The sequence below is a fragment of the Leptonychotes weddellii genome, chromosome 14 (genome assembly GCF_054177405.1).
Source record: "Leptonychotes weddellii isolate Sample4059 chromosome 14, ASM5417740v2, whole genome shotgun sequence".
Lineage (NCBI taxonomy): Eukaryota > Metazoa > Chordata > Mammalia > Carnivora > Phocidae > Leptonychotes > Leptonychotes weddellii.
This window is the reverse complement of record NC_138382.1, coordinates 61605383-61622993: the sequence shown is the minus strand read 5'-3', so window position 1 is coordinate 61622993 and position 17611 is coordinate 61605383. Positions and strand designations below refer to the sequence as shown.

General features: G+C 40.9%; 1 protein-coding gene across 2 annotated transcripts in view; it reads right to left on the bottom strand.

Moving 5' to 3' along the window:
• Positions 1 to 11384: 11384 nt before the first annotated feature.
• The window catches only part of KIAA1958 (KIAA1958 ortholog), a 147904-nt gene continuing 141677 nt past the window's right edge, over positions 11385 to 17611 (bottom strand). For both annotated transcript variants that reach the window (XM_081803384.1, XM_081803383.1), the window contains one exon: positions 11385 to 15566. In XM_081803384.1, the coding sequence (XP_081659510.1) occupies positions 14760 to 15566 (807 nt within the window). In that variant the 3' untranslated portion in view covers positions 11385 to 14759. The remainder of the gene's footprint in view (positions 15567 to 17611) is intronic.

Below are 17611 nucleotides of genomic sequence, written 5' to 3'. Positions count from 1 at the left end.
GTTTTAACTTCATTTTAAAATTCACTTCTTGGGGTGCCTGGGTGGCTCAGTCATTAAGCGTCTGCCTTCAGCTCAGGTCATGATTCCAGGGTCCTGAGATCCAGCCCCATGTTGGGTTCCCTTCTCTGCGGGAAGCCTGCTTCTCCCTCTCCCTCTGCTTGTGTTCCCTCTCTCAAATAAATAAATAAAATCTTAAAAAAAAAAATTCACTTCTTAAAACCAAGAAACAGACTCTTAACTATGGAGAACAACCTGCTGGTTACCAGAAGGGAGGTGGGTGGGGAGATGGGTTAAACAGGTGATAGGGATTAAGGAGGGCCCTTGTGATGAGCACCGGGTGATGTATGGAAGTGTTGAATTACTACATTGTACACCTGCAACAAATACTACATTGTATGTTAACTGGAATTTAAATATAAACTTAAATTCGCTTGTTAAAAACACATGTCCCCTCCCGCCTTAAAAAATTCATGCCATGCCAGTGTCCTTGACAGTATGTCTGGGCGCTCCCTCACAGTCCTTAAGGACCTTGACTCCTACTTCACAGTCTTCGTCTCCTCTGCGTTTTGCATTTTTCGGCTGTTATCCTGAGGACATCGACAGCCTCCTCAGGATGAACTAACACCTCAGTCCACTTGGTCAAAACCAGTTGTCAGCCTTCATCCCTAGTCTCACGTGGAACTCTCAGCGGCATTTACCACACTGACACACCCTCATTCTTAAAATGCTATCTGCATCTTAAGAACCACACCTCACTCTCCTGGGTTTTCCTCCTACTTATTAGTTGTTTATTCTCAGTCTCATTTGCTGGCTTCTCCTTCAAATGCAAAATGTTGGAATATCCTGGAGATCAGCCTTTCCATCTCTTTTCTACCTAGAGCTATTCCCTGGGTAAGCTTATCCAGTACCATGGCCTTAATGGTGATTATCTTCTGATTACGTCCAAACTTCCATCCCCAGCCCTGATCGCTCCCTTTGTGGTGCTTGGTCTCCAGAGATGGCTGCCGAGGATTCCTGCCATCCCCACAGGCATAGGCCGCTGTTCTCCTCAAAAGGTGGAGTCTGTTTCCTCTGGCCCGGTGACTTGTTCTGACCAACAGGATATAGCAGAAGAGATGCTAAGTCAGTTTGGATCTATCCTTTAGGAGGCCTGACAGCTGTACTCCAGGAACCAATAGTGCACAGTATGTTAACTAAAATTAAAAAAAAAAAAAGAAAAAGAGGGCTGACAGCTTATGCTCTAATCCTCTGGGGAGAAGCTAGCCACTGTGTAAGTCGTCAGTTCCGTGACCGCCGTGCTGCAAGCTAACCACACAGGGGGGCCCAAGGGGGAGCACTGAGGCGCCAGGCCAGCCGCCAGCTGAATGCAGCCTAGTGAGTGACCCCAACTAATGCCACATAGAGCAGGACTGTCCAGCGTAGCCCAGTCAACCCACAGAATTGTTAAGAAATAATAAATTGGGCGCCTGGGTGGCTCAGTTGGTTAAGCGACTGCCTTCGGCTCAGGTCATGATCCTGGAGTCCCTGGATCGAGTCCCGCATCGGGCTCCCTGCTCGGCAGGGAGTCTGCTTCTCCCTCTGACCCTCCCCCCTCTCATGTGCTCTCTCTCATTCTCTCTCTCTCAAATAAATAAATAAAATCTTTAAAAAAAATAATAAATTGTTGCTGTTTCAAACTTCCATGTTTTGGGGTATTTTATTAGGCAGCAAAAGAGAACTGAAACACCCTTGATCTCCAAACTCCCATATCCATTGTCAACATGACATCTCCACTTGGAAGTCTAATAGGCATCCAAACTTAACATGTCCAAAGTCGGTCTCTTGACATCTCACCTGCCCAACATATTCTTCCCCTACCGTTACGATCTCAGTAAATGGACATTTGCACAGCCACAAACAGAGGAGTCATTCCAGACTCCTTTTTCACACTCCTCTTGCAATCTTATCAGCTCTAGCCTCAGAATCTATCCAGAATCCCATGAATTTTTACCAGTTCCACTGCTATCATCTTGTTCCAAGCCACCATTGTGATTTACCTAGACAACCGCAATAGCCTTCCAACTGATCTTCCTCTTTCCACATTTGCCCCCTGCCCTCCACTTCATCCCATAGCTGAGACCATTCAGTACAGCAGCCAGAGGGATGCTTGTAAAATATAAGTGTGGCACTTGAAAATATGCTCAGCATCATTCCAAATGATGGTCCAGCAATCATTAAGAAAATGCAAATCAAAACCCACAGCAAGGGGCGCCTGGGTGGCTCAGTCAGTGAAGCGTCTGCCTTTGGCTCAGGTCATGATCCCAGGGTCCTGGGATCGAGCCCCATGTTGGGCTCCCTGCTTGGTGGGAAGCCTGCTTCTCCCTCTCCCACTCCCCCCAGCTTGTGTTCCCTCTCTCGCTGTCTCTCTCTGTCAAGTAAATAAACAAAATCTTTAAAAACAAAAACAAAAAAACCCACAGCAAGACCACACCACACCCACTAGGATGGCTACTATCAAAAACAAAAGCAAGTGTTGGTGGTGAGGATGTGGAGAAATCAGAACCCTTGTGCACTCTTGGTGGGAATGTAAAATGGTGCCGCTGGTGTGGAAAACGTTATGGCAGTTCTTCACAATATCAAATATAGAATTACCATTTGATAAGCAATTCCTTTTCTGGGCATATACCCCAAAGAACTGAAAGCAGGGACTCCAACAGATATTTGTACACCCATGTTCATAGCAGCATTATTCACAACAGCCAAAAGATGGAAATTACCCAAATATCCATCAATGGGTGAATGGATTAAACAAAAGGTAGTATATACATATAATGGAGTATTATTTGGCCGTCAAAAAAATGAAATTCTGGTACATGCTACAGCATAGATGAACCTTGAAGCCATTATGCTAAGTGAAATAAGCCAGACACAAAAGGACAAATGTGTGATTCCACTAATATGAGGTAGCTAGAGTAGTCAGATTCATAGACACACAAAGTAACAGTGGCTGCCAGAGGGAAGGGAAATGATGAGTTATTGTTTGATGGGTACAGAGTTACAGAACAGAGAATGAAAAAGTTCTGGAAGTGGATAGTTGTGATGGTTGCACAACCATGTGAATGCACTTCATGTCACCAAACTGTAACACAAATGTCTAAAATGGTTGATTTTATGCATATGTTACCACAATACGTTTTTAAAAATATAAGTAGGATCATGTCATTTTTCTTCTCTGATGAGTTTCCATTTCACTAAAAGTCAAAATCTTTACAATGGATTACAAATACACAAAATATTGTCAAATGAGTCTAATTGTTGGAACAAAAAGAATTTAGCTGAAAACAAAGGGAAGTTTTCCCCCCTTGAATCTTAATGTACTCTCGCTTTCCCCCTTGGAGTTATTAAGTACTTCTATTGTGAGGCCATGATCAAAATGATAATTGGAATTTGAGCCAAAAGTATATGTGGTTCTATCTCATTGGAGAACCAGTAGGTCTGAATGATAATGAATGTCAGTCCCCGATCCAGAGCAATATCCTTGTTCTGTGCATCTTTGGTTAGGCAAACCAGCCTGGTCCATCAAACAAAAAATAGCTTGACCAGAGATGCTCAGCTGTTCCACTCTTTGGGAAAGTGATGATGTTTTTTTAGCCCCTGCTGTCTGCCTTAATGTCAAGCAAAAGCAACTTTGAAGAGAGAGTCCTCTGGATACGTCTGGGGCTTCAGGACCTTTGCACTTGCTATGCCCTCTACCTGACATGCTCTTCTTCCTTATACCCATGTAGCTTGCTCCCTCAATAGCTTTCAGTCTTTACTTAAATGTCAGCTTTTCAATGATGCCTTCTTTGACCACTATTTAAAATTTCATCTCCCTCCCCAGTACAACCTTGCTTAATTCTTCTCTGTGGCTCTTAGCACCTTATAAAATAGAATGTAATTTACTTCCTTGTTTATTGTCTGCCTTGTCCTACTAGAATATAAGGGTTGAGAGGGGTGGGGGGACAGGTTGGTTAAGCTCTTTCCTAAAGTGTGGTTATTGTGTCACTGGTGATGGTAGAGATGATTCTTGGAGTTTATATGGGCAAACATCTTAAACTGCAATAGTTATGTGTTTATCTCAAGTAATACAGCATTTATGTTATAAATAATAAGCATATCTGTTACTTATTTTTTTGATGGTTACTTTGTACCAGGCATTGTTCTAAGTGCTTCATATGTATTAATATTTTTACTTCATCCTCATCACAACCTTATAAGATAGATATTGTTGTCCCCCTTTTAAAAATGAAGAAATTGAAGCCCAGAGAGGCCAAATAACTTGCCCAAGGTCACAGAACTAGTAAGAAGCAGAGCTGGAATTTGAACCCGAGTGGTCTGATTTTGAGAAACTCTGCTCAAAAGAAAATTATTATTATTATTATTATTTGCTTTAAAATAAATTCCAGTAAAAAATGAATTAATTTAAAGAAAGCATCAAATAAATAATAGGCCAAGTGGACTCAGCTATCACTACAGTTGTGGACGAGGTAGATGAATGACTAACACTTCTGGAGGAACAGTGCCCTGGCTGGGGACTTACACTGAAAAATCATGAACGACATGAGCAAGCAAGAGAAATACGTGACAGTGGACCAAACACAGTTGACACATGTCCTGAGAATACAGCACAAAAGGAAACATCTGGATCATACTGTTCCCTGCCTAGGGGGAGGTCAAACTGCATCCTTTCAATTCTGGGCCATGATCCTAGGGACGGACAATAACAACAAACCACAAATAGAAATATTAACTATTAACTACCACAGATGCACTTGTTCTTGTGAGGGTTAGATTCCTTAGTAATGTCTTAAAAGATTCACTGGGTTTTTAAAATTTGGCCAAACTCTTCAACATTATGACCATAGTTAAGTGTATTCGAAATGTGCTAAATTACTTCCTTGATTGCATTTTGAACATTGCAACAGCTGAGTACATTGTAAATACTCCAGCAGGAATTTTTATTTCTCATCATTATTTCTTTGGGATCCCCTGAGAAATACAAGAATCTTGTTTATTGCTGAAATATATCTTGTTTAATATCTTTCATGTCTGTCCCTGGTGTCATACCAGCAAAAACGGGAGTGAAAATGCTCGTAAACAGAGGGAGAACTGATAGAGGGAAACAGAAAAGAAGAAAAGGAAAAGGAGACGTATTGGGGAAGGAAGATGGGATGTACACCACCTGGGGCTCCAAGTCCTAATCTGGGAGAAGGCAAGGAAAAGGAGAATGGAACAGATTGAATGAGCCAAATATACTGGTCACGAGACACTCTCCAGGCCCTGGAAGATAATGTCGTGACACCTAAGTGAGAGTGAGGGTGCACCAGGCCACTGGTGCATGTACTCACACTCCGCACCCCTTGCTGGTGCTTGCCTGCACATTCTCTGGTCCTTTCAAGGTTTTGGTAGCCCATGGTTTCCATGGCAACCCCTGGGAGTGTTTGTCCTTGAGGCCCAGAAAGCCGCGAGCTATCCCAGGCCCTTGGACCTCCAGGCTCGGTGTACAATCTTCACGGCACCTTCAGCACGCCCGGATCCCGTCTCAATCTGTACGTCATGACTACAGCTCTCTTGCAGCTGCCAGAATCAGCTCCCCAAGATTTCCACAGAGCTACTTTCTGCATGAAAGGGAGAGAACAAAATGTGTCCCATCTGGTGGGTGCAAATGAGGTCGCGTTACTAGTAACAATTCAGATGTCACTGGTTCTTGCCAGTCCTGCTCCAACCCAGCATTCGGGCCTGAAAATCACCTTCAGGTGTTGTGCAGGGGTCTTACCTGGCTTTGTCGGCATCCTTACTCTCATCTCTCCTCGGGTCGTTCCTCTCAGCTGGAAGATTCTGTGATTCTATGAGATCCGTGAGGAAGGTTGCAGAATCTCCAGGCACTTGCTGTTGTTGTTTTAAACTCTTCCTTATAGAAAATTTCAAGCATGTACAAAAGAACAGAGGAGAGTATAACAAACCCTCATGTACCCCTTGACTTGCTTTAACAGTGATCTCATTCTAAGCCAATTTGCCTATCATCTACATTTCCATCGACTCTACCCTTCTGGATTATGTTGAAGCAAATCCTTAAATCTTTTAGACTACATCTCAAAAAGGCAGCGCTTTAAAAAAAAAAAAAATCGAATGCAGGTGTACTTAAGCCTGGGTTTATGTGTGTAAAATGCTGCATGTATATATTCCTGAGAAAATGGTCTATAGCTTCCATTAAGTTTTCAAACTGGTCCAGAAGTCTAAAATTTAAGAAATCATTGCTCTGAGTGGGACAATGAGAAGAGAGGCAGTCTGCCTGAGGGTCAATAATTCTCAATGAAACATCTCATCGTTTCAGCATTATCACCATCTTACCCATTTGGAAAGATTTTTCAGAAACCTGTTTTTTTAGGAATGATTTAGAGCTGTAAATGTCTCTTTTGAAGGGTTTCAAGATTAAATATACTCTCCCAAAGCCAAAAATAATAATTTAGAGAGCAGAAAAACATTAGAGGCACATATATCATGGACGATATACAGTCACCTATAAGGGCTTTCCAAATGGGCTCCCAGCCTCCCAGTGAAGAAATCCAAGTCGGAGAACCAGAGTGAGGGTCAGCCAGAACAATTTCACTCAGGGCATTAATTAGCTCAGGAGCATCTGGGCAAAGAACTGCTCAAAACGTCCTTACGTTGCAAACTATAAAGGAAAGCGTTACTTCCAGGAATGTGATACGAAAATAAAAAACATTCAGAAACCATACATACTGCTGATTAAGTTTCAATAACTAAGTTATTTTAATAAAACAGACGTAAAATAGACATTAATTTTTTTTATTTTCAAAAATCTGGTTAAACAGTCAAGCTGTACATACATAAACCAAACAACTTAAAAAAAAACAAAACAAAACCCCGAACCTTGCAAATTGTTAACTGACTCTAATAGACTATCAACTAGAGAGCTGAACTAGATGAACAAGAAAAGACAGATGCCACACGGGCTTTCCCACACGTGTGCTCCCACGTGCAGACATCAGTGGGGGAAGAAAGAAAAAGCTGAAAATGATACATTAAAATCGTTCAAGTTACTGACCATTTCTTATATTATTCAGAATGATGTTTCCAGTGTTAAGAAATCATGGATATCCTCCTCTACACTAAAAAAAAAAAAAAAAAACCAACCCAACATACCCAGAACAGTGAAAACATTAGGACACAGCTTTGTTGCCATCATTTGGAACATATAGCCACATAGAAAATATTTAAAATTTTAAAGAAAAGCATTGCATTTCTCATCTAAGTCCTTAGAGCGAACAGACTTTTGTCAGTCACAGCCAAGCAATAGGGGACCCTGGAAAAGCTTCCACTTGGAACCTCTCCAGAAGAGACTCTCTCCATCTGGAAGAGGTTTGCTGAGCTTCAGAATGAAAAACGAAGCAAATGCAAAGCAACCTATTAGCCATTCTATTGCTAAATTTAAAGCAAACATGCTGGTTGTGTTGAAAATTTAATTTAGAGTTTAAATCGCAAGGAAACTTGCGGGCACCAATAAACCTTTAGACTGCCAGGAAGGAACTGAGCATTAAGGCCAATGATACTCAACATTCCTGGGTCTTTTCAAGTCCTTCCAGTGCAAGCAAATGAAAAACCAAACAAAACAACGCAGCTTCAGTTCTAACACTGACATGAGACCCCAGAAGTAATTAGTTTGGCGGGGTGGGGGAGGGGTGGTGGTGGTTAGCTGCTTCTATTCCCTTAATACCTGCATTTAAAACTTTGAGTCCAACTAGGGAAAGCTCGGTCACTGCCCCCAGGCCAGCTTCCTGCTGCTGAAACGAACTTTCCTTATATTCTAAAACAAGGTTTGTTTTCCCTGGGTCTCTTTTTAAAACACAGATATAAATTCCATGATTTTCTACCTCGGCACCTGTTGTTAGTTCTGGATTTGAGGAGAGAGGATAAGCACGCGGGATAGCCTCGGCAAGCTCTCGTCCAGGCGCTCAGACCCCTTGCCTTTTCTCACCTGGAAGCGAGGGAATCTCGCTCAGAGTAGTATTTTAGGTGGAAGCAGAGGAAACTGAGGGCCATTTAAATTCTATTTGTAAGGAATGTATCTGAATTTTCTATTTATACGATCATGACAATGCATCACTTAAGTAATAAAAATGAAGGAACATGACGCTGTGATACGACAATTATTTTCAGGTACATTTTCTTGCGTTAGGGAAGCCCATTTAGGTGAGGACTTTGGGCACTTTTAGATATGTGGCTTCCAGCCATATTACCTATTTAAGAGCATACATATCCTTCTTCTCGTGGGTAAATGATCTGATGTTTAATACCCCCAGAGTCCCTTGAAATTATATTAAGCAAAAATTGCTCTTTTTTAAACCAAACTTTGTAGGTTACAGTACAGATTAGAGTAATTCATAGATGGTTTATTTCCTGAATGCTTGTTATAACTAAAAATCATTTTGTTTCTTAATGTGGATCAAATTCCAGAATTCCACAGCGTTCCCCCCCCCCCCCACCCCAATTCCCTATTGTTTCCTGGCATTTGGTGCTATAAAGCAGAAGGTTGAAGCCAGAAAGCTCTTTTGTTTTCTGGTAGGCAACTTGTTACTTTCTGACAGGATTTTTCATTCTCTATCCTCAGTAGTTAAAATTTTTGCCAGGAGGTGCATGGGTATAGTCTCTTTTCCCTTTTTTGGGGTGTGTGTGTGTGCTGGAATGCAGCAAATCCTTTCACCCTACATACACAGATTTTCATTCTGTTCAGGAAAGATTTCATTTTTATAGTCTGATGATATATTTTTTTCTCAATACAGTTTTTCCATCAAGAAAGCAAAACTCAGGAATGTTAGCTAATGTTCTGTCTTCCAAATCCATTATCTTTCCTCATTGTTTTCATCTCTTATTTCTTTTGAAAGAACATGAAGAAGAAAATGTCAAGTCTGTCCTTCACATTATTGATTTGAGTGTTTCTAAGCTCAGTCGTGTTCTTTTCTGCTTCCAGTGTGGATTGTAATCTGTGCTTTAAGTTTTCTTGCAATCCTTCTTTCTAATTTCTCTTCTTTTTCATTTTATTCTAGCACCTTTTTCTCTAAACCAACTCCCAGTCTGAGATAACTATGCTGCACAGAAGCAATTCTGTTCCTTCAGTTACAACAAGAAGAATCCTACCATTTTCTTATTTCTCGCAGTAGACCACTTTCATTTTCAAATGCTCTTGGAAGCTGTTTATTTTCCTTGGTTCAGGCATTTTTTTATATACCCCTTTTTGTTTTTTTTCTCTATATACTCATCCTTAAATACAGTCCTCTTCGCAGATCCAGTATCTGCCCTTGGTTGTGTTATTTGTCCACGTGAGTGTTTGTCAATTCTCTTTTATGGGTATATGGCGCAGTGGATAAGGAGGGCACGACCGTCTGCCCTTTAGGGTAGATAATAAGTAATACAAGTTATTTATTGGATAAATACAGAAAGTTTTCAATAGGCAGAACATTCACAGAAACCATCAGGCTTCCCAGGAACTACTGAATCATACCAAGTGACCAATCAGTTAGTAAGAGTACATATGAGGTGTGCCACTGTATGACTTGAGAAATGAAGTATTTCCTAAACAGACAGAAATTATGTTTAATTTTTTTAAAGTTCTGTGATAAATGGACCCTCTGTAGCCCCAAAGAAGGCAGTTTTGTCTCATGGATTGAGCACTGGATTTGGAGTCAGAAGACCTGGGTTCAAACTTAAGTTCTCCCACTTACAAGCTTGGTGAGACTTTGAGAAATTTACTTAATTTCTCTGAGCCTTAGGTTTCTCAATAAGTAACGTGGGAATACTTAGGCCTACCTTGCAGAGCTGTTGTGAGATTAAATGAGAATATGAGGCAGCTGTGAGAAAGCACTTATCACAGTGTTAGTCAAATGTGAGCTTTCTAGAAACTTTTTTGAACTGTAACAATAACTACAGTTAAATGCAAATTAATCTAATCAGTTATATTGACCATAAAATATTTAGGAGCTCATTCTCCTCTCATTGTGGGGGAGGGATCTATCCAATTGCTTTTAATAGTAATGGAAACAATATGCATCCAGTATAACCCAGTGATTTTTTTTTTTTTTGGTTTTAATAAATATTTCCTGAAATTAACTGCCATATCACCTGCATTAGATTAATATAGCACTTTAATTTAGCACAGAAATCTGATTCTGGTAAACCAACTAAACATGGGCAACATCTCTGGACTTCCTGGACTGTGAAGAACTAGAAGTACATAAAATCATCATCATAATAAGCAAACTTTGCCAGAAGGATGGGCAGCCTCTCTCAAAGGAGTTTTGGGAAATCCTGTGATGTCAGAATTCATGGACACGGAATACATAGGAATTCCCAGAGATAAGTTAATCACCCCACACGGCCTTCTCTTCTCTCAGGAAGGGAGCGTGTCGTGTCCTTAGGTCACCACCCAGCTCTCCCTCCACTCATGTTTCTGCTAAGGTGATTAATTCACATGGAGAAAAAAACAACAAAGATTTTTAAGAACACTGACTAAACCATCGAATGTTTTTCTTTTAATATAGAGCATTAAAAATTCAACCCCAAAGCAAAAACATTTAAAGATATGTGAATTTGAAACTTTTAATACATTCTTCTGCTCAGGACTGTTAACCATTCCTAAATGTGCATGGGCCCTAACTTAGACAAAACTGGATCTCATGTAGAGAAAATGAAGTAACTTTGAGGTCTTTGTTGTTTGCATTTATCGATGCCTAAAAGCATGTAACTGGTTACTAGCTCAAAAAGGTTTAGCAGTCCAGATTTCAGTAAAAACAAAGTGAAGCATGTTGATAAGCATAACATTTAAACATCCTGTTTACTTTATTTAAGTAATTAAACCGTGGTCAGCATTATTCTAAACTGAGAAAAGTAATCAACATGTTGCTGCCTATGAGATAGCAAAAAATAATTTTAAAATTTGTGAAACCTGAAAATTCAAGAAAAGTATTTTTTTGAAAGAAAGTGTTCCAGTAGAGTGAGAAGCTCTTAAAATTTAGGAGATTCACTATATGACCTTGAAGAATTAGGAATTTTGTTTCCAAGTTTTGCTATTTCCTAACTATATGGGCTTCAGGAACTGTAATACTGTTCACGTTGGAGATGATCCATTCCAATGATCCCACTTTATCGTTGATGGAAGTGAGACCAGAATTGCTGAGTAGGGAAGGAGCTCCCAGTCAAGTTCTCTTTCTACTGTAGCAGGAGGCTTCAGCTTCCACATGAAGGTTATTTTGTCCAGATTCTCCCAATGACTGTCTATGAACATGCTGAGATACAGTGCTCGATCGTTTTAAGAAAGTCGAATTGAAATAAATATCAAAGTAATAGAATTTCACATTTCCTCAAACACCATTTATCAGTCAGGGCAAGATTAATACAGCATATAATCCAAGGAGAGCTGGAAAATGCCACACAACCAAGGAGACCATTTCTCTCACAACTTTGGTTAGGTTCTTCCATAATACTCCCCTTTGCAAACACACTAAACAATGCAAAAGCTTTCTCATAAAGCCTCTTAAGGCATCTCCATTCTTCACGTGTTTTTGCTTACAGCTGAGGTATCAGAGCTTGGCTGTGTTGGAGGTAGAATTTATGGGCATACATGTGACCAGATTATCAGGTTTGGTTTCCTCCTTAAGTTTAACAGTTTAAAGGAGGGAGAATCTCCACAATGGAAGAAATAATTGATGCGATGCAGATTAGTTGAATAATATTATTACTATTACCAAAAGTTGTAGCTAAAATAGCTAATATATATTGCATGCTTACTGTGCACCTAGTGCTGTGTTAAACCCTTTACATTTAATGGGATCACATCCTTCCAAGCTGACCCCCTATCACCTCTGCCGGGATACACTTTCAAGGGGAGACCTGCTAGATTCTGGAGAGGAGGTACCAAGCAAGCAGGGCTCATGTTAGAGCAGACGCAGAAGGGGTGCTGTGGGCAAGAGCTCACCCAAAGCGCTCCACAGGTCCTCCCTAATACCTACATTCTACTGTTCCCGATGCTGAGCCAAAGGCAACTTGTGCTTCGGTGAGCTTGTGAGTTCCTGATATTCGTTCCCACTTTTGAGTAAAATAAATAAATAAATAAAGGTAAGTGGAGAAAGTGTCCTTAATCTACCCCCCCTTCCTTCTGTTGGGATTCTCCTTTCTCCTGGCTTAGGCAAGAGTAGAAAATCAGGGAGTCCCCCAGTGGGCATGAGTGAAGGTGGCCCCTTCAAACTAGCTACTCCGTCCCCACTTCAGATCCTCTGAGGACGGACATGGCCATACAAAGAAGAGGTGCTTTACCACGTTAGCAGGTTTACCAGGCATCACCACATATAAATTTCAAGTGTGTTGCACACACACACACACACACAGACATCTAACACAAACATGTAAAAAAAGTACCTCGTTCAACGGGTGGTGCCGAGTAGCACCTGCTAAATGCATTTTCTTTCTCCCTCCCACTCCCCAAGGGAGGCATGAAATGCATGGCATTTAGGATGCTGAGATACAATTCTTTCATTCCATCAGATATCACTGAAGATTCCACCTCCTGATTTTTTATTATAATCATTCACTTCAGAACTCTGGGGATTTATAGCACATCAAACAGTGATAAGCAACCAACGTGAAGCAGAGGTGGTTACTCAGCTGACGAAAAGCCCCTGTCAACAGAAGGATGACAACCTCTGGGTCAGTTATTGCTACTTATGGAAATGTTGAAATCTGAAAAGATCAGTGATTCCTAATAGCGATTTCCTCTTGAATCCATTTAAAATAAAAATGGAGATTTTATTTAATTAGGCTGCAGGCTCCATCCACCCCATTGTTCACATGGGTTATATTTCTGTTTAAGTGCAGAACTGACAGGAAAAATCACCATCTGCTTTCCACAAACAAAATATCCTTTGGGTGTTAAGCAAACTAAAGAAAACTACACCAATGTTTTGTGTCTCTTTTTTAAGCAAAACCTTAAAATCACTATAGGAAATCACAACAGAATAGTATGCAATATCAAGTCATAACACTGATTACTAAATATTACCTGTTATTTATATACACATGGAGACATACCAAAACTAACCCACACTCAGGAAAGATCAACTAGTAAACAAAATTATAAATGTGCAGTTTAACTAAAAAGGGAACAACATTAAACCTTAAGGCAGCATTGGCTGAGTTCTTTTCTGGTAAAGGATGTCTTACATATTTCAACGACTGGTGAATGATTTTTAAGAACAATTAATTAAAATAAATACTACAAAAATGTTTTGAAAAAGAACTAGGACTGATTCTAGGACTCTTGCAACATGAATTTATACTGGAATTTTAATTTTGGATTAGAAAGCACACACAGGAACATAATGTTGTAGCAGTCTTTCCTCAAATACAACATAAAGATTCCTGGAAATTATTGTTATTATTGATTAGCACTCTTTGGGCTCCTTTTTCACTTGTCATTCAGAGTGGTTATCAGAAAATTCTGCTCATGTTTCCATAACATGTGGTCAGGCTGCAGTTTACCTGAGTGCGTCAATAGCCTATCATCATGCTCTGATTTTTACACGCATGTCCTTAATGCTGAGTCTGCTTACCTGGCAGGCTGCCTCCATCATCATGTCCCACGCACTGGGGCCAACCTAAAATGATGACCTCTATCGTGGCTGAAAAAATCATACTTTGATGAACATATTCCAAAGTACTTTCATAAACACGTTTGGGGATTTGTTTTCTTTGCAGCTTGCTTTGTTGGATTTTCCTGGTGAAGCCTGAAAAGTACCTTTAGTTATTTTACAGATCTGGTGCTAGATGCTGACGGGACAACTGTATGACACGAAGGACAGATTTTAAAAATTCCAAAAAAGGCTCAAATGGAAATAGCTTCCACACGGTGCTGAGAAAGAACACGTAGGCACTTCTGCTTCAGGAGGTTTTCATATTTTGATTACAGATCGCTTTTTTCAAGCCACTACTACTGGAAATTCCCTCACGGTACAAACCACCTAGTTCACTGGAAACCTTGCTCTCCCAAACATTGTCTGGTGCATTCATCTTTTTTTCATAAAACTAAAATTGTCCCCGTTGACGCAGGGACCAAGTTGCTCCCCGTGCTGAGAGCAGTGGGGGCGGCCCCCACCCCCCCATCAGCACTACTGAGTGCAGGCAGCTCCACCAGCTTCTATCAGGCAAAGCTGCTTGCTCTGCAGAACCAAACCATCCATCAACAAAACAGAGAGAGGGGTGTCGAGTGCAATTTGTCTCCTGGAAATAGTTAATGTGTCTGCCTCTCTCCTTCCAGTTCCTTATTGTGAGTGTAATTCAACAAAGTATATAGAGTCTTCATAACATTATAAAGCTACTAGGCTACTGGGAGTTTTGTTTTTTTTTTTTAATGACTACTTAAACAGTCTCCCTTTTTCTTTCTTTCTTTTTTTTTTTTAAGAAAATCTGTGCTAAAAAGGCACTAGATAAAATGAACTTCCTCACTCTTGTTTGTGGAACAATTATACGTGGTGTTAGATTCTATAATTTAACAAAGGTGACACACATTTGGATAAAATACCCCAATTATTCAGACTCCTCTACTTTCAGTTCAAAAAACACACCCGAAGTCAAAGAAATAGCAGGTCCCCCTGACCAAGACCAGCCTGACCTGGAAGTTGCTGTCATTCCCTGCCACCCCAGAGCTCTGGCCCTTGCTTGTCGGGGAAGACTCACTGACAGCAACTGTGGGAGCCAAGCCTCCTGGAGACCTGAGTGAACGAGACAAAGGTGAAGTTCTCACAGTTTTCCAGCTTGACCTTCTTGGCTAAGTTGGGGACAACCCCCCGAAGAGACCGCAGGCCCATCCTCTGCTCCTCATACCACACGCTGCCCGTGTCTGTGGCCTCCTTTCGGGCCGTGAGGTAGAACGGGGACTTGGCCTCCATTTGGGTGGGCGGCCGGTGGGTGTACATGTATTTGTATAGGAGGCAGTAAGGGCACTGTTTGTGTCCCCTGGAGTGCTCATGGTAGATCTTCCCGTGGCACACTCTCGTGGCACCACTGCGGCTCTCCCGCTTGACACTGTCTGTCCGGGCAAAATAGGGCTGGTTCTGTGGGTCTTTGAGCAGCTCAATGTCACCATACATCAGATCTGCATGCTCCTGCAGGGTCCGCATATTCAGATACTGGCTGTTGTACTTGACCACGGTGGACAGGAGAGTGACAGGGCTGTCATCACCCAAACACCCTGCCTGCCACATCTCCTCCTCGTCGGAAAGAGAGAAGTAGACGATATTGCGAGCACGGGCCCCTGACATCCCTGCCTTGCTCAGCACCCACAGCTTCTCCTTGAGTTTCTTGGTGGAAGAACTGAAGGTGCTGCTGGTGATGGAAAAGCCCACGCCTGCATTCTTCAGGATGCGGTCCAGGCCTCGGCGAATGGCGTGCAGCGAGGTGGCCAGGAAGTCGGAGCCATCACTCTTCTTAACGGTGACATAAAAATTCTCGAGCAGCTCGTTCAACTTCGCCGCAGGGATCTCAAATGAGACAAACACTGAGGTTACACGTTTGAGGACACCCAAAGAGCCAGACCCCTTCCTTCTCCTCATCCTCCCAGCCTGATACAGGGAAAGAACTTCAAATGGAAGATCTCGGTTCCATACCTGGAACAACAGTGTTTCAAGCAGCAAAATGGGGACATGATAATCAAGATGTTCTTGAAGGATTATTGTAATGCTTAAATAAAGTAGGGGATGTGAAATGGTTTAGTAAATAGTGGAGAACACACATACACGTATGCACACATAAATATACATGTATATACTAATTATGATTATTGGCCTTTGTAACTTTCACTATTCTATTCCTCTCTGGAAAGCCTTTTTTCTCTTTTCTAGCAAATCATTTCTTCTCTCTCCTTCAGGAAAATCCAACCATTCTCTCTAAAGAATTTGTGAATGAAATTTACAAACTCTGAATCCTCCCAGCATTAATTTCCTCAAAATTTGCACATACTATTGGGTCCTGCGGGCACTAAACACGGCACCGTTATGGAAAGACAATGGGTATGTCCGGGTTGCAGAGCAAGTTCATGACCTTAATTCTTCACTTGAATGTATCTGATATGGGCCCTGAAATATCACTGGCTTAATGACCCATAGGGTTGCAATATCAATACTTTTAAAAAAAATATGAAAAGCTTAATGACTGCACTGACAGAGAGAGCTCCTCACTTGGGTATGGTGGGAAAAGGAAGCCCGGGCATTGAGAGAGCTTTCTTTTCTTTAACTTTTTAAAAAAAATTATTTATTTTATTTGAGAGAGAGTAGTTGTGCTCACACGGGGGTGGGGGGGAGGGACAGAGAGAGAAGCAGATTCTCCACTGAGCAGGGAGCCCAATTCGGGCTCCATCCCAGGACCCCGAGATCATGACCTGAGCCAAAGGCAGATGCTTAACTGACTGAGCCACCCAGGCTTTATTTTCAAGAGGGAGCTAGAACGAGAAAACCGGACTTTGCTCATAGTCCTTTCAGGCCAAGTACACATTCTAGTAGAATGTGTTAAAAGTAGAAACTGGACAGGTAACATTCATTCTTCTAACATCCTTGGGTCAAACAGAAAATAAAAACTGACTTAGAGATTAAAAACAAACCAAACTGAAAACATTCCATATCAAAATGCATGAGATTTGCTAAATACACTCTTATAACATCATAGTCTTGAATGACTTTTTTAGAAAGTTGTATGGAAAATAAGCAAACTGATTATTCAGCTCAAAAAGCTAGAGAAAGTAAACCAAATTAAAAAATAATAGAGTGAATCAATAAAAATAAAACATAATAAACTAGAAGAGATATAAATTTGAATTTAAAAATGAAAATATGTAATCTTTGAAAAGACCCATAAAGTTGACAAACTTCCAGAAGGGCTGACAAAAAGAGAGAGAGAGAAAGAAGAGGAAAGGAAATATACATTTAAACAATAACAGGAATGAGAAAGACAATAACTATAGAAAATGAATCAAAAATATGAAAGAACATTATATACTTTATACATATTAATTTGAAAATCTAGGTGACCTGAACAATTTTCAATTACCAAAGCTGGTTCAGTAAGAAGTAAAAGAGGGCACCTGGGTGGCTTAGTTGGTTAAGCATCTGCCTTTGGCTCAGGTCATGATCCCAGGGTTCTATGATCGAGCCTGCTTTGGGCTCCTCAGAGCTCACCGGGGCAGGGGTGGGGGGGTCTGCTTCTCCCTCTGCCCCTCCCTTTGCCCCTCCTCGTGCTCGTGCTTGTGCTCGCTCTCTGTCTCTCAAAAATAAATGAATAAAATCTTAAAAAAAAATAAGAAGTAAAAGATCTGAAGAGCCCTAAAATAGAGTGAAATTATTGTCAGAGATGTATATCACTCCTAAGGAGATGGCTTTATGGAGTCTATTTAGCTTTTGTATTTAAATAGTTTTGGAGCATAGGAAAGAGAAAGGGTCTTCATTTTTCTCTAATCCAAATCTAACAGATATACCAAAAAAAAGTATATGAATATAAATATAAACAGGCAATTTTTGTTTTGCACAGTACTATG